Here is a 20,713-nt window from a genome sequence, read left to right as displayed (position 1 = left end):
TTTAGTGGTTACCAGAGGGTAAGGGAGGAGGGGGATAATAGATGAGGGTAAGGGGATCAAATATATGGTGATGGAAAGAGAACTGACTCTGGGTGGTGAACACACAATGCGATATATATAGGTGATGTATTACAGAATTATACACCTGAAATCTATGTAATTTTACTAACAATTGTCACCCCAATAAACTTTAATTTAAAAAAGAAAAGAAAAGAATTGCTAACTCCTCCGATACATGTGCTGAGATAGAGGGAAACAAAATATGTGTGAGGAGAACATGGATGGGCACCTAAGCAAAGGTGTGGAGTGAGGGGAAAAGATGACACTGAGAGAGTTCTGAAGACTTGGAGGGAGTTAGTTGAGGACTGGATGAAAGAATTCTTGGAAAAAGTAATGACTGTGCAAAAGCAAAAAAGGGAGAAAAGGCCTGGCAAGTGGTTTAAAAAGACTGCAGTGAAATCTTGGTCAGGGAGGGCCATAACTAAATAAGGGCATGAAGATGTTAAGGTCAGATACTAAAAGCCCTGGGAAGGCACATAGTCAACTACAGACTAGAGTAACTCAAATCACCCCCAAGGCCCTTCTCTCTTGTTCCTGTACTCTAGAGCATGTTTTTTCAACTTTGGCACTATTAATATCGTGAACCAGTTCATTCTTTGTTGTGGGGGGGTTGTCCTGTGCATCTCAGGATGTTTCTCCACCAGCTAGATGCCAGTAGCAGCCCCGCACACACACACCCCACTTGTGGCAACCAACAATGTCTCCAGATATTGCCTGAAATCCCCCTGTAGGGCAAAGTCACCCCTGGTGATAAACCACCAGTTTGGAGGTTGAAAAAGCTAAAATTCTCATTATTCAGACTCCCTTGCAGCTAGAGATGGCCATGTGGCATAGTCGTGACCAAAGAAATATGAGAGTAGGCCTGCGGGAAACTACTTCCTTTTATTGCCTTCTTTCGATCTTGAATGAAAGCAAGAGCAACAGCACCCACGTTGCAGCCATAAGATGACAAGCATCAAAGAAAGGCATTGAGAATCACAGAGATGGTCTCTATGTATTGGAGCCAATGGACCAATGCAAGCAACCACCTACCTCCACACTTCCTGTTATGTGGGTGAGATCCTATGTGTTTAGGCCACCAACCTGAGGTTTTCTATTATTTGCAACTGAAAACAATCTTAATTGTGAAACCATACAAAAGCATTTGGATTTTATCCCAGAGATAATGAGAATCCACTAAAGGATTCTAAAAAATAACAAGAACTGGATCATCACATCTACATTTTGGAAATATCATTTTGCTACAAAACACAGACTAAGAAGCAAGATTGGAGGCAGGTAGACCATGGAAAATGGCATTAGGGCCAGGCAGGCAAAAACATGATGGAGCCTAAACCAATTCAGTATTGGTGGAAATAAAGTGGAGGGGACATATCCGAGGGACATTGAGAAGCAATATGGATCAATCCTAAGCAATTGGATATGGACAGTGAAGAAGATGTATCAAAGGCTAAAAATTATATCTTTGGTGTAGGTGATGTCCTAGGTGGTACACAAAAGAAGGAACATGTTTAAAGAGAAGAACAATATTCCATTCTAGTCCAGGTTGAATTTGAAATGCTTATGATATATCCAAGTGGTAATGTTCAAGACATTTAAACACATGGCTCTGAAAGTCAGAAGAGTAGGATAGTGGTGATTTTTTAAATACATGTATCATAGATTTCAAAAATTTAAATTCCAATAAAATAACATTACTTATAATAAAAGTAATATCAACAAAGTATAGAATACGTGAAAATATAGCTAAGCGCAAGAAAATTGAAAACAACAGACACACACTCATACAACCCCAGCGTCCACGTATAATTTGCAGTAAAATGTGGTTACATATACACGTAAATACACACACATACATGGGATTATACTGCATACGCTGTATGGTAATGAGCTTTATTCACTTCACAGCAAATCATAAACATCTTTCTACTTCAATTAACATTCACCCATTTTTCTGATTTTTTTACTATTATAAACAGTTCTGATAAGATCAATTATCTTCACAGTAAAATTTTTACCCATGTCCCTAATTATTTCCTGAGGATAAATTCCTAGATGTAGAATTGTTGGCTAAATGGTATACATGTTTGTAAGGTTTTTGACAAATGTTCCTAAATCATTCTCTAGAGAGGTTGTAGCAATTTACAATCCCATGAGCACGATATGCAAGTACTGATCTCCCCACATTTTCTCCACAACTGAAGTTATATATTTAATCACTCAAACCTTTGAGAATTTGGTAAAATAAAATGTTAACCTCCTTGTTGTTTCCATTTTGCATTTGTTTCATTGCTAGAATTTGAGCTGTTTATTATGTTTTATCAGCGATCTGTATTTTTAAGTTCGGCAAACTACTGGTTCTTGTCCTTTGTTCACTTTACTTTTGGTATACTTACCTGTTATTGATTTGTAAGAGCGCTTTATATGTTATAAACTTTAACCTGTCTTCATCACTGCTACAGTTTTTTCTTAGTTTGCATTTGCCATTTCATTTTCGGCTACATTTTGATAAACATATTTAAAACTATTGGCATGGTCATGGTTTGAACTGGCTATTGTGAAGAATGGGAACAGGATGGATCCAAAAGCAAATAAGACAGACCGAAGCACTATTTGAAAGGCTCAGCTGAGGTTGGATATCATGAATTTCTAATGACTTTAATCTGTAAAGATGTGGCTGCATTTGGTTACTTGAGTACAAAGAGAGAAAGTAGTATTCACTTAGAGTTAGGATTTGCCTGTTGGTTTAATCAGAAGCTGGAAAAGGAATAAGAGAAGTACGCACATGTGTATTAGCGAGTGCGTTGCTGAAATGATGGGCTGCATGGGATAAGATGAGAGGTAAAGAGCTCCATGTAGTTGAAGTCCAGGCACAGCCTAATGAGCACATGACAGAGCTACAAGAGTAGGATATTTTCTACGATTTTCTTCTATCATGCTTTTTGTTATTGCTTCTGATGCATTTATTCTGTTTTCTTGTTTTAAAACAATGATTACTTTTATCTGTTATAGTCACATTCATATTTTACCATTTCTTTATTCATTTCCTTTATAGTCAGGCAGTGTTCCCCATTGCACTCAGAGTCAATTTTCAACCATCAAGTCTATTGATTGGATCGAACACATTTTATTTTAGCCACTCTACTTTCCATTTCCTTGCATTCTCTTTTTATCTTAGCCCATACTTAAGGAAAGCATTGTCTTCCTACATCCCAAGAAATATTTAATCCTAGAATATGGGGTGGGAAGGGGAAAGGTTGGAGGGGGGAGAGAAACAGAGCCATGCACCCCTTCAGCTTTAACAAGATCACAAGATACACAGTAAACACCAAACCATTCAATGAGTTACCATGCTCAGTGGTCACAACTCAGAGTCATGCTGGCCAAAATGGAAAACTGCCAGGTACCTCCTGTGCTGAGTAGAGTTCCAAAGTCCAGTACCCTGTTTGCTCTCACATAAGATATTTTCTTGCAACAGCTGACTTGCAAGTGTCCTTTGAAGCCTTGGAAATTCCAGACCCTCCCTGGCACCCCCACTTCATTTTGGGGGTGTCTTCCCTGTACAGCTGAGGGGACCATCATTTAATTGCTTGTGAATATGATACCAGAGTTTCAAATGTCTTTTTTCCAGCTCCAGTGTCCTTTCTCCCAAGAAGAGCTTCGAGAAAAGAGGAAAGCTGGGATTCCTCTGATGAATGGGTATCTGGGGAAGGCGCCCCCAGGCACTAGGCTTCCTGAGGAAGGTGAAGAGCTGACTAAGGACCTGAGAAAGAAGAACCCTGGATTTGAGACACGTGCAGACTACATGTTGCATCTTGCCAGACACAAAGGAGCCAGCCAGGTAAGCCCTGAGAAGTCTTCCTTTCTAAAATCAGGTTGCGCGTCATACAAGATCCTCTCACAAAGAGAAGCCATGAGTTTCCCTTATCTTCAGCCCCGGCTCAGATTTTCCATTGTAAATAGAAATGTCAGGTTTTTGCATCTGAACTCTTAGGTCACCACATATGAACCCTGCCTAGAGAACTAGAAAGTAAAACCTAGTCTTTGCCCAGAGGAAATCTAATCAGAACTTCAGTCCCTTCCTTTTCATACAACATCCCGAGAGACATCAGGTGAAACAAGCACAGTAAAAACAAACTATCAAAAAATTAAAAACTCACTCCAGTAGCAGGAAACTAGTCTGGTCATTCGAGCAGGTGAGCATTTGCATGTTTTGCTTTTTTTTAAATTTCAGCTTAATTGAGGTATATTTTCATGTGTTTTAAAACTATGTGTTTTCATGTATTATATGAAGAACATCTGTTCTCAAGAAATAATCTTAAGGAGAAAGTCAGCTATCTTCCTAAAAGAGTACAACTTTCAGCCAAGGACGGGGCAAATATCAGACTATCCCAGACCCCATAGCCTCTCTCTCTATGTCTCCCAGAAGGTTATCAAACACCTCACACAGCCCCCCAAACACAGGCGTGCCCCTCCCTGCCACACACACAGGACCTGGACGGGGTTGAGATCCTCTGCACAGATATAGCCAGGCTGAGGATACTCCGTCCAGGCCTTTCACAACAGCGTTAAATACCTAATGACAGAAGCAGACAACAGCCCCAGGCTACTTCATTCACTCACTTAAGCCCAAAAGGAAACCAAACATTTTCAGCAAGATAAAGCTCTTAGAATGCCCAACCCCATTTGCCAAATTAGAGAATGCCACGCTTAACTCTCAGACCAGATGACCTTTCATCTCAAAACTCAGCATATCAGAGCCCCCTCTGCTAGGAGCAAGCATTTCTCTCCTGAGTGTGCCCCTAGCCCCAGCCCCCGGCCTCAGCCCTGGCCCAGCCCAGACCGGACTACTACCTGAGACAAAGGAATAGGCCGCTAGGATGTTGCTGAGTAAAGCCATTTCTGCAGGCTCCCAATCACCGGCTCTGACTCTGTGCTGTGGTAGAAGGGCAGTCTCCACGTGGCATCCGGAGAGCCTCCTGGAGATGCTTGAGCTGGATCAGTGTGGCCCCTCCCTCTCTTCTCTTCTGTTTGGGAACACAAAGTGAGTGATGAGAACATATTCTGCTTTCTTGCGGCTGTGTGCCAGGTAGCCTGGGCTCAAAACAAAGAGCCAATTTCTTAAATGCCAGCCAGCCTTCCCAAGCAGGGATCTAGAGTCTGTCCTCTTTGCTCCACCCAGCTTCTTGGCTTTCAAGGAAATGGCACCTCTTTACATCTCTGTTTTTCCTGGCCTTTCTCCTTCTCTCTTCCCCTTATCCTCCCAACTTCCCATTTAGCACTTCTCCGTCACCTTTCTTGGTACTTTTTATTGCATTCTCCCTCTGTTTGCCTCTGAGGCACAGCCTATCGTCATGTGAATCACTGCACTGCCACCCCAAACCCAGCCTGCCCCTCATCTGGCTCTGCTCCCCTGCCCTGACGGCACCTGTGTACTTTGATCAGCTTGTCCCATCCCATGGGTCACCAAACGTGTATCCTTGGCAATGGGGCTGAGCTGCGTACTCCAGCCCTGCTGAAGTGGCTCCCATTCTAAAATGCCCACAGGAACTTGGGAGGTCAGGCCTGCTCCCTGCCCCCAGCTCCACAACTTCACCTGTGACTGCAATGGGCCAACCAAACACACCTACACTGCCACAGACTGCCCACTGGCAGAATCACACCACCGGGCTTCAGACCACAGACTTAGGATCTCACTATTCGGGGTCTCAGCCTCTGGCTAGGGGAGCACATTCTCTCCCTAGCTGTGGCATTATCATTACTCAGTTCACTCGGAGAAGCCCTCAAAGAGAGATCCTGAGGATGGAAGGGAAGACAAGTGGCAAAGATCTTGATGACACTTATTCAGTTCGGACACATTTCCTAACTATCCCCACTCATTCTACAATAGAGAAAATCTCATCATTTCATTTCTGAGAATTTTAGAACAGTCTCCTATGTGGTCCTTCTGCCAGCATCTACTTCTTGCTCAATCTAGCACCCACTCTCATCAACAAGGTCATCCTTATAAAGCACAAATCTGATCACCTCACTTCATGGCCCAATCGTTCAACTACTCTCCATTAAAGTTCTTAATACTGTGTTTCCCCGAAAATAAGACCTAACCGGGAAATAAGCCCTAGCATAATTTTTCAGGATGACATCCCCTGAACCTAAGCCCTACTGCATATTTGAGAGCAAACCTTAATATAAGACTCGGTCTTATTTTCGGGGAAACATGGTACAACACACATCCACTTCCACAATATCTGACTCTTACCTTAACTCCTAATTCATCTCTTACCCAAGCTGTTTTATCTTTCCATGCATTTGGTTTTGTTCTTCCTTTGCCTAAAATGCCTCCCTCCCCTTATCTGTCTGGCAAGTGTTTCTTTTAGAGAGAATTCAAAAGTCCTATGGCAGTCCCAAAATCCCAATGACTTCTTTTGCAGAAATAGAAAAATCCATACTAAAGTTCATATGGCATTTCAAGGAATCCCAAATAGCCAAAACAATATTGAAAAAGAACTAAGTTAGAAGTCTCACACTTCCTGATTTCAAAACGTATTGCAAAGCTACAGTTATCAAAATAGTATAGTACTGGCATAGACAGACATATAGACCAATGGAATAGAGACCCCAGAAATTAACGCTTACATATGTGGTCAATGATTTTCAACAAGAGTACCAAGACCATTTTATGAGGAAAAAACAGTCTTTTCAACAAATGGTGTTGAGAAAACTGGTATATCTACATGCAAAGTATAAAGTTGGACTGTTACCTCATACCATACTAAAAAATTAACTAGAAATGGATCAAAGACCTAAATGTAAGAACTAAAACTATAAAACTCTTAGAAGAAAACATAGGAAAAAATCTTAATGACACTGGATTTGGCAATGATTTCTTAGATATGACACCAAAAGCACAGCAATAAAAGGAAAAATTGATAAGTTGTACAATTTCAAAACTTAAAACTCCTGTGCATCAAAGGACACAATGAACAGAGTAAAAAGGCAATCCAAAGAATGACAGAAAATATTTGCAAAATATATACCTGATAAGGGGTTAATATACAAACTATATAAAGAATGCCTTCAACTCAACAACAACAAAAACAACCTGATTAAAACAGGGGCAAAGAACTTGAATAGACATTTCTCCAAAGGAGATATCCAAATGGTCAGTAGCACATGAAAAGATGTTCAACATCACTAATCACTAGTGAAATCTAAATCAAAACCACAATGAGATATCACTTCACACCCAGTAGGATGGCTACTATAAAAAATAAAAAAATTATAAAAAACAACCCCCAAAACAAACAAACAAAAAAGAAAATAACAACTGTCGAAGAGGATGTGAAAATACTGGATTCCTTGTACTGTTGGTCAAAAGGTAAAATTGTGGAATTGCTATGGAAAACAGTATGGCAATTTCTCAAAAATTAAAAATAGAAGTACTATAAGATACAGCAATTTCACTTCAGGGTATATACCCAAAAGAACTGAAAAGAGGAAGTTGAACAGTTATTTGTACATCAATTATTATGAAGCATTATTCCCAATAGCCTACAGGTAGAATCAATCAAAGTGTCCATCCACAGATGAACGAATAAACAAAATGTGGCAGATACATTAATGGATTATTACTCTCATCCTTAAAAGAAAAGGAAATTCTGACACATGCTACAACATGGATGAACCTTGAGGACATTACGCTAAATGAAGCCAGTCACAAAAGAACAAATACTATATGATTCTACTTACATGAAGTATCCAGAATAATCAAATTCATAGAGACAGAAAGTAGAATGGTAGTTGTCAGTGGTTGAGGGACACGGGGAATGGGAAGTTATTGTTTAATGGACACAGAGTACAAAGTTTCAGTTTTGCAAGATGAAAATTATTCTGGAGATGACGGTGGTGATGGTTGCACAACAATGTAAATGTACTTAATGCTACTGAACTGTACAATTAAAAATGGTTAAAATGGTATTAATAAATTTTGTGATATATATTTTATCACAATTTTTTAAACTACTAATAATAATAAATTCTAAGTAAAAGATGTTAGTATACTTATGAAAGAAATTAGAAACTAATTGTAATCTATCACATTTACAGATTAACAGAAAAAATATACCACATCAATAGATGCAAAAATGCGTTTGTGTAAAATTTAATAAAAACCCATGATTAAAAAAAAAAAAAGTCTAGTGCAGTAAAGCTCCAAATCCTCCAGACTCTTTTCTTTGGCTATCAAAATATCCAGATAATCTTTTAATATTGCACCTATGTATTATCATTGGAATTATCAGTTTACATGCTTGCCTCCTAGACTGAAGAGGCATCTTATAAATCCTTGTTACCCAAGCACCTAACGAGGTGCCTGATGAAAGGAGATTCTCAGTAAATCCTGGCTGACTGACTAGATGAAACACAAAAAGGAACAATTAGGCATGAGCTTTGTATGCATAAATCTCAGAGCGTATTTCTGAACAGGTCTGAGGGTAAGCCACCTTGAAGATGAAAAGGATACCAGGGCTGACTGGCTCTGAGCGAGGTACCAAGCAGAGTACTTTCTCAGGACTAAGAAAGGACCACATGCAAGATGGAAGCTGTACTGTGGCACGGAAGCTTCCTGCAAGTTGCCTCATGCCCCAGGTGCTAATGAAGAGGGCTGCAAGAGCCAGAGGTGAGAGGAACAGTGACAAAGAAGGCAGGCCAAGGGTGAGGAAAGACAACCTCTGGATAGTCCATCCCAAAGAGCAACCAGGAAGACCCTCCATGGCCCTCATGGCACAAGTCAGCCTAGAGCAGGGGTCAGGACATCTTTTTTATAGAGGCCAGAAAGTAAATATTTCAAGATTTGCGGGCCATATAGTCTCTGTCTCAACTATTCAACTTTGCCATTGTGGTCCAAAAGCCACCACAGACAATATATAAACCAACAAGTGTGACTGTGTTCCAATAAAACTTTTATTTTTGAAAATAGGTGGTGGACCCAGTTTGGCCCATGGACCATGGTGTGCCGACCTCTGACCTAGTTCTTATTACTCAAAGCATGGTTCAAAAACCAGCAGCACTGACATCCCCTGGGAGTTTGTTAGATCTGCATAATCCTAGGTGCCACCCAGACCTTCGGAATAAAAATCTCATTCTACAAAACACCTAGGAGCGTTGGCAAAGTTCTCCACCTGACCTCTGTGATCCCCTTCAGTCTAAGCGTTAAGATACGATAACAGCACAGGCCCAGGACGGGTTTCACTCAGTACCTCCTTTGTAAATCTGATACCCGGGTAGGAGAGCAAGTCCTCACTGACCTGCCACACAGTCAGCTCTCCAAGTGGTTACAGAGCACCTTAGTGAGGACACCGGGACCAAGGTCAGGACTCGGCAAAACGGACTGTGTTCAGGATAAATGCCAGTGAGACAAGATCTGCAGAAGTTAGAGAAGTGATGAGCCTCAGAGCCAAACTCTTGTCCCGAGCCCTCCCTTAATAGTGATGGAACCGCTCCAGGTAGCTGTGGACACTTTTCACTGGCAGTTTGCCCTCTAATGAAAACATTTCTGCCAGTCATGAGTTAACTTGACTGGCTACGGGGTGGGCAGATTAAACATTATTTCGGGGTGTGTCTGTCAGGGTATTTCCAGATGAGATTGGGATTTGAATCGATGGACTCACAAAAGTAGATTACCCTCCCCAATGTGGTTGGGCACCCTCCAACCCGCTGAGGGCGTGAATGGAACAAAAGTGGAGGAAGAAGGAATTTGCCCCCTTTTTTCTGCCTCACTGTGTGATCTGAGACATCCCATCTTATCTCATCTTCTCCAGCCCTCAGATTGGGCTTTACACCATCAGCTGCCCTGGTTCTCAGGCCTTTGGACTCGCCTGAACTACAGCACCAGATTTTCTGAGTCTCCAGCTTGCAGATGGCGGATCCTGGGACTTCGCAGTCTCCATTTGCACATGAGCAACTTCCTTATAATGTTATTTAAGATGTTATCTTAAAATGCGTATACATTTTTTGGCACCCTCTGTATGTATGTATATAAATATATATATATGTAAAATATATATATATACATATGAAAGAAACTATTAAAATTGTAATAATATCTACTGATAACAAACGATGAATACAAGTCATGTGTATACAATTTTTTGGCACCCCAATAGTCCATTGGTCTGTTTCCCTGGAGAACCCTGACTAATACACCTACCAATATAGGGTAAGGGGCATGAAACACTCATGCTCCCCCAAATGCAATTCTGTGTTCTGTTCCTCAAGGAAACTCCTTATCACTGACTAGCTTCTATAACAGTGATTCTCCACTCTGGGTAGATTGTCCCCCAGGGGACATCTGACAATGTCTGCAGATGTATTTGGCTGTCACATTTGCAGTGGAGATTAATATGGCGTCTAGTGGGTCGGAGGCAAGGAAACTTTTAAACATCCTACAATGCACAATCGTGCCCTACAACAAAGAACTAGCTGGCCCAAAATACTCATGTATTGAGGTTGAGAAACCCTGTTTCAGAACCAACATCATGACTTCACTGACCAGTCTAAGTGTTCTCAGTGTTTGTGAGCCTCATGCACATCGCCAATATAATAAACTCCCAGCCGCCTTGATCAGGACACAAGTCCAAGGCCTAGACCAGAAGTGAATGGGCTCTGGGAGAACAGCCTCATTGACCAAGCCTTCAAAAGAACACATCAACCAATACCAGCTAATTAATGCATAACTAGAGAGCCACCGGCACAAGATCTAGATCAGGTCCTCTTCTAGACAAGTTGACCCTGTGAATTATATTGATGAGGACAAAATTAGGACTAAGGAGCTGTATATTCTCAAAGCCAGGGCTTTTTTCCAGTGATAACCCATGGGACTAACCCCACACTATTCTAGGGAAAAATCATGTCTAGAGCACTCTCGTGGGCCAGTGAACCAGCATAGTAGCACTATTTTTGGATACACCCTAACAATACTTATAAATCTTACTCTCCAACAGCTTTCTTTCATCCATGACCCAAAGCTCCTTTGCCTAATTACTGACAAACTGCAACACGACTGAAAACTGATAGATTCTTTCCATGACTAACATCGCAGAATTTTGTCTTCCTGAACACCTGCTGGTCTCTGGATGAAGAGGACACCCTGTCTTATGAGCACCACCTCTTAGACTGCATGGCTAATTGCATGCATTGTATGCTGTTTTTCACTGGCTTTCATTTTTGAAGTAACCTCATTTCCACTGCTGCAATTCATCTTCTCTGGAAACCATTTATACCAAGTGTAAGCACTGAATGTATAAAATGAAATGTGCCTGGTGATGATACTTTTCATCTTATATTGCAATAGCACCCATGCAGGAGACTAACTTATTACAAAGTATGCAGAAAGTGGTAAAAAAAATAATAAATCTCATTATCTCCTTAGCTACCTGGGGAGAGGTGTACTGTCAGGAACAGAGGAGTCTCTGGTAAGAACAGTTCATCCCGGGTGATGTTGGTATCAGGCAGTGCAGGTTTTGAATCCTGGTTGGCCCTACTTGGCTTCTTAGGCTCTGAAAGAAAAGAGACGTGGCACAAAAACCATCAGAGGGCATCACATGCCCAGGAGATCACATCATGCATTAGACCTGGTGTCATCTTGAATGGCTGAGCACATCAGCCTTGGTGATGTTTGTCTGGATCCCTGAAGAGCAGGAATACCATCCCCTGAGAGGGTACAGCCCACTGCAAGAGTTTAATCTGGAACTTGAACCAGACAGCCAGAGAAACCGATCTTCCCAGGTCATAGCAGAAAGGGAAGCAAGGGGTAAAAGATCAAAGACACATGCTTCCTCTTCCCTCCTGTCGGCCAAAACCCACAAAACAGCTAGAATGGGATGTGTCCACATGGCCGCTCATCAATGAAGTTTTCATGCCAGCCTTTCTGGAACAGGAAGGGCGGGGATTCGGTTCCCAGATATCAATGCCCAGATGGGCCATGAAATGAAGTCTCATGAAGTGTGTATGAGCACCAAAAACCTGGAAATGCTGATATGTGGAGTCTGTCCCTTTCATCGAGATGTTTCGAGGCCTCTGTTCACCCACCTAGGGAAGCCAGTGGCACCTCTGAGAGGCCTGGATCCCACACAGCTCCTTTATGTTGTCAGCTTCATTTAGAAGTGTGTAGAAAGAATGAAATCGGTCACGGAGCTCACGGAGCCCTGAGCAGTCCCCGTGCTCCACACGGACACACTCCTTCATTTGTCATCCCTGCTTCCTGCCGACTCCTTCAGCATCCGACTGCTGCTGCTTTATTTAAATCTTTATAGATACTGATCCCAGCTGCCTCTGCCTCACAAAGGATTTGTGGCACCATCCTATCTCCATTTTACTGGTAAAAAAAAAACATTAAAGGCAAGAAAGAAAAGGAAACTTGAAGTACAGGACCAATAGTTCTTTAGAGACCCATGTACAAAAGCGTGGAAGTAGCTCTTTGAGATGCACTCACGCTCGGCTCGACACTAATGAAAACCACCCTTACGACTGATCCCAGCGTGGTCACACAGTCGGAGGTGCAAAGGCTTCAACGGAAAATAGCGCCCACATCACAGGATGGGAAGAGGATACACATGGCCCAAGAGAAATGACTGAGCAGAGAGAAACCCAATTTTCTCTGCAGGACTGACAAACACCTGTGAATGACACATCCAACACGCTGGCCTGCCAGCTGATGGACTTCCTTTGCTCCGTCAACCTTCCCCTCCCACCCACTGCAGCAAATCATTTCCAGAGACATATCCTTGACCTTGTCGTCACCTGCAAAGTACTGCCTCTGAAATCTGGGCTGTGAACTCCTTAAGAACAGAGACTATGTCTTTATTCTTCTCTTTTTTCCCAGAGTTTCCCACAGTAAGTGCCCAGAGCTGACACTAAGTGACAGTTAGATGAACGACTCACACTCAGAAATCCCACTCTCCAACCATAACCTTCTATCCTTCTAGAGGAAGTTAAAGGGAAGAGATTGTTTCACCTGGGGAAATCTTGGAGGAGATTATGAGAGTTTTCTTTGTCCAGAACATGAAGATTATACAGGAGAAGTTAGACTTAGTTTGTGGGCACCAGCAAACAGGGCACTAGCTTCAGGACTGAGCAGGCAGGAGCTTAAACCCGAGCTCCACTATTTCCTATCTTAAAACTAGACAAGTTCATTAACTCTCTGACCCTCTGTTTCCTCATCATTAAAATGAGGTTTATGATGCCAACCTCAATCCATCAACCAGCATTTACACCAAGAAACAGAAGCTGCTTCAAGTATTTGCAACAGAAGGAATTCAATGCAGGGAGCTGGTGGCGGTGATAAGGTAGAAATAGAAGTTGAAGGTGACGGAGAAGCTGAGATTTGCAGACTGCTGCAATAGATGGCAAAGCCAAGAGTTTGAAGGGATGAAGGGAGGAAGTCGTGTTAGCAGAGAGCCAGGATCAGCAGGACAAAGGGAGGAGGTAGTGTTACCCAGGAGCCAGGGTCACCAGAAAGGATCTGGAACCGTGGAGGACTCAGACAGTGGGAGCTGGAACCATGGAGATGCAGCCACTACTGGAGGAGATGCTTAATGAAGAGAAAGAGGGAAGACATACTCTGGCTTCCTCCTTTCCTCTCCCCGCAACTTCCCACTGGTGATTCCATTGGCCAAACCTAGCAGGAAGTCAGAGCATCCTTCCTGATCAGCGCCTGCTATCCAGGGCAGAGCAGGACTCAGAGGCAAACGGACCGAGGGCTGGCACACTCACAGGGTGTCTGTAAGGATGCAGAACATGGAAGATGCCTAGCACATAAAAGGTAATTCTAACGTTTATGTGCCAAAGTTATATGATGGTCGTTTTGAACCACATTTTCTTACTATTTTTTATCTGAATATATAGAAACACAAGCTGGGCAATTTGGCTCATGCCACATGGACTCTGCCAAGAATGCTTATTTTTTTCCAAATGAGCAGCATATCTGAGAAATGTGAAAAGCAGCCCTGTCCTAACATTTCACTGTATAAAGCAAATGTTGAGTTTCCACAGCTGCTGGCTTCAGGCTACCCAGAGGAATAGTTTTAGTGAAATATTAATCTCTGAAAAAGCCACACTGGGGTAAGACTACACAGTAATCCAACCCGCATGTGCAAAATTTATTTAGTGTTGGCCAGGAATGGTTTTAATTACGTGAAGCGTTCAGAACGAGAAGAAAGTGATTGAAGATGTTTTACTAAATCACAGAGGCTCTGGATGCTACCAGCTCTCTTCCCAGTTTCAGTTTATTTCCACAGCCCCCAAATCATAAACACAAAGGAAGCTCCCACGGAATTGATGGCACCGTCAGAACCAAGGTGCAACCAGCGGCAAAAACAACCAAGACAGGAAACATCAGCACCACCAGTCCAAAGATCTCCAGTGTAGTGCGAAGGTCAGGTGTCCGGTTGTGGAAGAACAGCCAGGGTAGAAATGAAAAAGGGGTGAGAACCCAAAGGAGTGTTTAAAACCAGGGAGGCAGGATGCAAGATGCTTTCCTCAGAGGTCAGAGGTGAGTGCAAGGTGCAGCGTGTGCTGTTTCACTTTTCCAGGGAGTTACTGATAAGGTGTTGGTGTTGAACTTGAAGTGGCACCTGGGTGTAAGAAGAAGGGCAGGATCCATCCCTGAGGATGATACAGGCACTGGAGACTACGCCTTGCAGGCAAAAGTTGAGCCAACCCTATGGGTCTTAAAAATGGTCAATGATCAGAAGCCACAGAGTGTCTCCTAGGTTGGTGGAACAGACAGGAAACCCAGGAAGTTATCTGTAAAGACTAGCTTTCAGCCTTTGGGTTCTGTCCATGGGTAGCAGAGCCCTGGCACCAGCCTGGGGGCAAGGGTTTCTCTCTCAGAAAGGCCTCTACAAGTGAGAACATGAGAAATGGGACAGGAATTTGAAAAGGAGACAAGCAAAAGCTGAGCCTGTGAGGCAGAGCACATGGTTGGAGATGGGCAACAATGTTCTCATGACCAGCCTTGGGTTGGCCCATCAGGACTGATCCCTGATATCTATGCCCAGAGGATCAGGTCTCAAGGATTTACTGCTTCAAGTCAGATAAGCCTGGGCAATAAGGCAGGGCTGGTCCTAGCTGGGAAGAGCAGGGCAGAGAGCCAGACCATCCTGACCTGAAAGGAGAGTCTGGAGCACTGAGGTTGGGTGAGGGCAGAATGCAATTCCCCACTTGGAGTTCCCAGAGATCTCTCCTGCCCAAAGTGTCCTAAACTCATTCCCCAACCAATCTGCTTCCTTTTCATTTCTGAGCCTCCTAATCACTCTGGCTCAAAGTTGGGGGTCACCACAGACCCTTCCTCTCTCTTGCCCTGAAAATTCTATTCTCATATCCATTCTAACTCTTGATCCCCACTACCACTCACCCAACTCAGGAGTTTCTCTTTGTTCTTCTCCCTGTACCCCAATATCATATAGTGGTACCAGATGGAGCTTTGGGAAACTGTGTTCTAATAATGCCACTCCTCTGTTCTAAAATTGTCACCTACAGAGTAAAATTAAAATATGAGCCTGTAAATGTTAGCTCTTCATGGGTTCTTCCCAATCCTTCCAACACAGCCCGATGTCTAGGCAAATGGAATAGCCCTCTTCTCCATACGCTTCCTACCTGATTCTACTTCTGGGTTTTGCTTTTCTGAATGCATTTCTCTATATGATTGCACTCCTGGATCCTACCCACCTTCAAGATCCATGTCACATCCCCTCCTACAAGAACATTCTCCCCCGCATACATAATTGTTCCCTCTTTTGGACTCCCATAATCCCGTGTGCCAATCTTTTGCAGACAGTAAACGTATGTGCTTTTTATATATATTTGTACTGGGCTATGAGCTCTTTGAGAACAGGGGCCTTACATCAGATTCTCCTTCATGGAAGAAGTGCAGGCAGACCCAAGAACACTGAGTTTGACCAGCTTGTAAGAAACGTAAAGAAGTTTGGGAGAATAACTTTGGAAAGGAAGATTGGAATAATTTGAGATCCTGGACTGATAATTAAAGACATTTCAGAGTCATCAGCTGAAGTATGAAAATAGATGAGGTAACCCTTACAAAGAATACCAAATATGAAGGAAAAGGCCCATAGCTGGACCCTGGAGAAAACCAGTGTTAGCCAGATAAGGAAGAAATTGTCATGGAGACTGGCAGGAAGTGGTCAGACAGAATCACAACCTTCGTACCACACTGGCATGAAAAGAATTTCCACCCTGCTGGTCAGCTACATCAACATGAGCTTGAATAATTTTGACCAAATCCTGTGTGGCTTTCTCTCTAGAACTGCAAGTAGGGCAGGACATGCTGGCAGATTAGTGGATCCTTAATCCGGACCATTATAAAGGCGATCCACTTGCCATTTTATCCCTAACCAGCATTCAAGCAAAAGCTTTGGTCCACCACCAGTGTGGCCTCCCAAGTCCAGCATATCTGAGGCATCTGCAAATGTGGACTCACAGAAATAATGCCCAACTGAGGAACATGCAAATGGGAACAAGGAGATTCCTGGTCCCTGATGCTTTTCTATTTTGGCCTACGAGTCCCAAGCTGACTTCTAAGTCTATTACAATTATTAAAACCAGAGCATAAGCACAAGAACCCTGACAAAGTCAGAGTGTAGATCAAAACCCCTGACTATGGGGAGTCTGGAGGCTCAAGGCAGTCCCTGAGAAAAGGGAAATTTTAGCCAGTTGGGGGTACCAGACTTCCTTGGTGGGAACTATGTGGATCCTTGGGGAGGCAGGCAGCTTCCACTTCCTGATGTCTCCTCACCAGGGGGACCTAGTTCCACAGCTACACAGGACCTGCTCTGTGCCCCTTCAATTCAATTCAATTCAATTCAATGCAGACAAACTACTGAGTACCGGGGACGTGAAATGTCCCTAGCTGGACAGGCATTCTTCTGATTCTAACAGGGAGGCCCTCCCAAGCCAGCTCTACAGCTTTCCTGAAACTGCAATTACCTTATACCTTACTCCAATACAATGGAGTCCAACCTATTTGTTTCAAGGGTTCTACAAATATTTGAGTTACACTACATTTTCAAAAATACTTTTCAAACTGTAAACAGACACACTTAAGTGATATGCCAAATTTGAACACTCATAGACCCCATGAGCTACAGGTTAATATACTCATACCCACTTCAGAATAAAGGTTCTATTGCCAACACAGTGAATATGTTTGAACACACATAGATATGTCAATAATTAGGAAAGCTGTAGTTCCAAAAATGTCTTTTAACAATTCAGATCCATGCAAGTCTTTTCATGCTGTGAAATTGTATAAGCAAGTAGCCAGCACAACCCTAGCTCAACTAAATGCCAGGCAAGGCTCAGGGATCTCCATGCTCATACAAAGATATAATAATAAACTGTACGGTAATAAGTGGCCACATAACACATGGCACTGTGGAAAGTATTACTGGTAGCTTTCACACTTGTTTTATTCTTAGAGTGTTTGGCAGGCTTTTAAAAATCCAAACAAGAGCAACTCAGAAATGCAGGGCCATGCTCTTACAATTCCTCCTACAGCTGATAAAGTGTTAATGATGAAAATGACAACTGACGTTTTAACTTAACCTGCCAAATTAAAAAGGGTTTTTTGCTGTGTTAAAGGTTACGTGATTACTAGAGAGAAACAGACACTGAAGTTTTTGAAAATAATTTCCATAACATAATTAACATCTCCTAAAGGCACAATCTATTTTGGGAAGTATTTTCTGTCAAACAAAGATATAACTTGGTTGAAGAACCTGTTCATCTATTCCTTTCAATTAGATCCTTTGTAATTAAGGAATGCAAACAGTAGTTACATAGTGTTAGTGAGTCAACATTAAAACCAAATTGTCCTATATTCCTCTTTCAAGTTTCTGGATCTTTTAGTCAGATTAACCAGAACCTGCAAGTATCCTGTTTAAAAGTTCTGTCACTTCCAATGTTTAGCTGTCACAATGTCCTCAAGCCTCTCCAGCCAATATAAAATACATGGACGCATTAAGAGTGAAGATGCCAGGTAGGAGGCTGCAATTCTCATCCCAAACCCTCAATTTCAAATTTTCATATTCGTCATAACAGGCTCAGTATTTTCATTAATTAACTGTATGTTATAAATTAGAATTATCAAACAAAAGGATACTATATACAATATAATATTTGTTTCTTCTGTTTTACTCATTGATATGCCATGTACAATTTCATTTGGAGTTTTAATGCTAAAAACAATTGAAAATCACTGTGTTGTTCAATACATAGGAGAAACCCAATATATTAAGCAGGAAGGGGTTAAAAAAACCCCACAGATCTTTTTGGTTACAAAGGAAGAAACTAGATATGAGTTAGTATGCTTCACTCATAGCCCCAAGTATAAACCTGGGGTTCAAACAAATGCTTGTTGAATTAATCAATAAAGCAGAAATAGTGCATCCTTGCTCCTAGAATTGGGAGAGAGGAAACTGGAAATAGAGACACAGGGAAGACCATAGAGGAAGTTTTGCTTTTCCTATGAGAACCATCTTCCTACAGGCAAGCAAGCAGGCCTTTCTTTGTGTGAAGCAGGGCAGACCAAAGAGATGACGGTCAGTGGGTAACCACACATGGCCACTGACCGTTAGGGACAACATAGTTGAGGTGTCAGCATAACAAAAGACTACCATGAGCAGTGAGGTCTCTGGAGTTGTGTTAGAGAAAAAGTGGTGACCAGACATGATTTTGAGGAAAGGAGGCCAAGGGAAAACTGCAACCTAGGGAGCAGAAACAAAGACCAAAGCACAGACTAGGAATCATTCATTCGTTCATTCACTCACTCACATATTGATTAAGTGCCTATTAATACAGGCGTGACACTAGGTACTGGCATTATGAAGATGAACAAGCCTCAGTCGGTGTCTCTTTGTGTGTGTGTTGGGGAGGGGGGCGTATCGTTCCCAAACAGGAGCCCAGGGAGCTACAGAAGACTGGGGGGTGCAGGTGCAGTCAGCTTCCGAGTAGAAGCAGCGCCAGAGATGAGTCTCAAAGAAGAAACAGGACTTAATCAAGTGGATAATAACTGAGGATGGTGGAGGGGGAACACATTCTAACAGAGGGAGCATTCGTGTAGAAAGACAAGATTTGAGACAGAAAATTGCATAGCTGGGAAAGAGCAAGCAGATAAAAAATGGGTGTAGCACAAAGTGGAAGGAATCGCAAGAGGTGAAGCTGCTGAAGGGGCCTGGTGCGCTCTGCTAGGGAGTTAGGGAGCTTGGAGGCTCCTGTCTGCCCTAGGGAGCCAAGGGGGGCACTGGCTGGGGACAGCGCAGTAAGAACCGGTGCGCGCACTCCCCATGGCATTTGTTTCACTATTTGCTTGTGTGGCCTCCCACCAGAACTCCCGGAGAGCAGCAACTGTCTGTTTTACTTTTTTCATCTTTATGTCCTCGGAGTTGATCATATTGCCTGAATGCAACAGGAACTCAACACTGATTGTGACTCGTATAGAAACTAATAAACGAACGAGCGAAGTGCAAAGTAGGGAAAGGAGAGGCTGGGGGCACAGGAGCAGTGAGTGTGGCCTAGAGAACACTGGTGTGTGCAAAGGCTGAGCAGTTAAGACAGGAAACCATCCGGAATATCGTAAGCTATGAGTGAATAGACACAGAATCACCATGTCCCAAGCAGCACATGGAGGAACTGGATAGAAAAATGACCACAGATGAAGAGGCCTCGGAGTAGGCTCTGGACTGAGTCTTAGTCACCTCAGTGTGAGAAAGCAGTCTGAATTCTTCTTGGGAAAGGGCTGTGTTATGGGTTGAATTATGACCCTCAAAAAAGATATGCTGAAGTCCTAACCCCAGTATCTCAGAATGTGTGACCTTATTTGGAAATAGGGTCTTTGCAGATGTAACCAAGTTAAGATGAGGTCATTAGAATGGGCCCTCTTCCAGAAGGACTGCTCTCTTTATTAAAAGGGGAAATTTGGACACAGACACGCACAGAGGACGAAGAGATGCAGGGGGAAGACAAAATGCCTAAGGCCACTACAAGCTAGAAGACAAACATGGGACAGATTCTCTCCTAGGGCCTTCAGAGGGAGCGTGGCCCTGCTGATACCTTTGCTGGCCTCCAGAACTGTGAGACAATACATTTCAGTTGTACTAAGCCACCCAGTTTGTAATACTTAATTACGGCAGCCATAGGAAACTAATACAGGCTGATAGTCAAAACAGATCAATAACTGTGATGGACACTGGTATCTAGCTCCTCAACAGGCATTCCCTCTTCTGTGCTGGAAAAGCCCCACTTTTGTTGTGTGTCCATCCTCCTTGGCCCAAGGCGTGGGTCATACAATCGATTCACATCATTCATGGAGGTCTCTTTGCCATTCCATTTACCATGTGACCCAATCTTGGCCAATAGGTCTCACTAAAAGGAATGCTTTATCCATGATATAATTCAGATGTTCTTGGATATTTCAATGTCTCTAAAGTCCTGTTTAAAATATTCAGCACAGAGGCTGTCTCTATTTGAACCCAAAAAGGCACTAAATTAATGATCAGTGGGGTTACTAGACAACCTAATGGAGAATGGTAACTGACTTCCTTGATCACACTGGTCAGATTTGTCCTTTCAGACATTAACC

At 42.7% G+C, this 20,713-nt stretch overlaps 1 protein-coding gene across 1 annotated transcript in view; it reads right to left on the bottom strand.

Annotated features, from left to right (window-relative positions):
* Window positions 1-20,713, bottom strand: part of EVA1A (eva-1 homolog A, regulator of programmed cell death) — a 40,683-nt gene that overhangs the window by 12,978 nt on the left and 6,992 nt on the right. Inside the window, 4 exon segments of the mRNA XM_033125422.1 lie at window positions 4,915-4,974; window positions 4,977-5,033; window positions 5,036-5,087; window positions 11,509-11,615. Of these exon segments, the coding sequence (XP_032981313.1) occupies window positions 4,915-4,974; window positions 4,977-5,033; window positions 5,036-5,087; window positions 11,509-11,615 (276 nt within the window).

Source organism: Rhinolophus ferrumequinum, chromosome 13 (genome assembly GCF_004115265.2).
Source record: "Rhinolophus ferrumequinum isolate MPI-CBG mRhiFer1 chromosome 13, mRhiFer1_v1.p, whole genome shotgun sequence".
Taxonomy (NCBI): Eukaryota; Metazoa; Chordata; class Mammalia; order Chiroptera; family Rhinolophidae; genus Rhinolophus; species Rhinolophus ferrumequinum.
The sequence above is the reverse complement of the archived record's forward strand: the minus strand, read 5'-3'. Positions and strand labels throughout refer to the sequence as shown.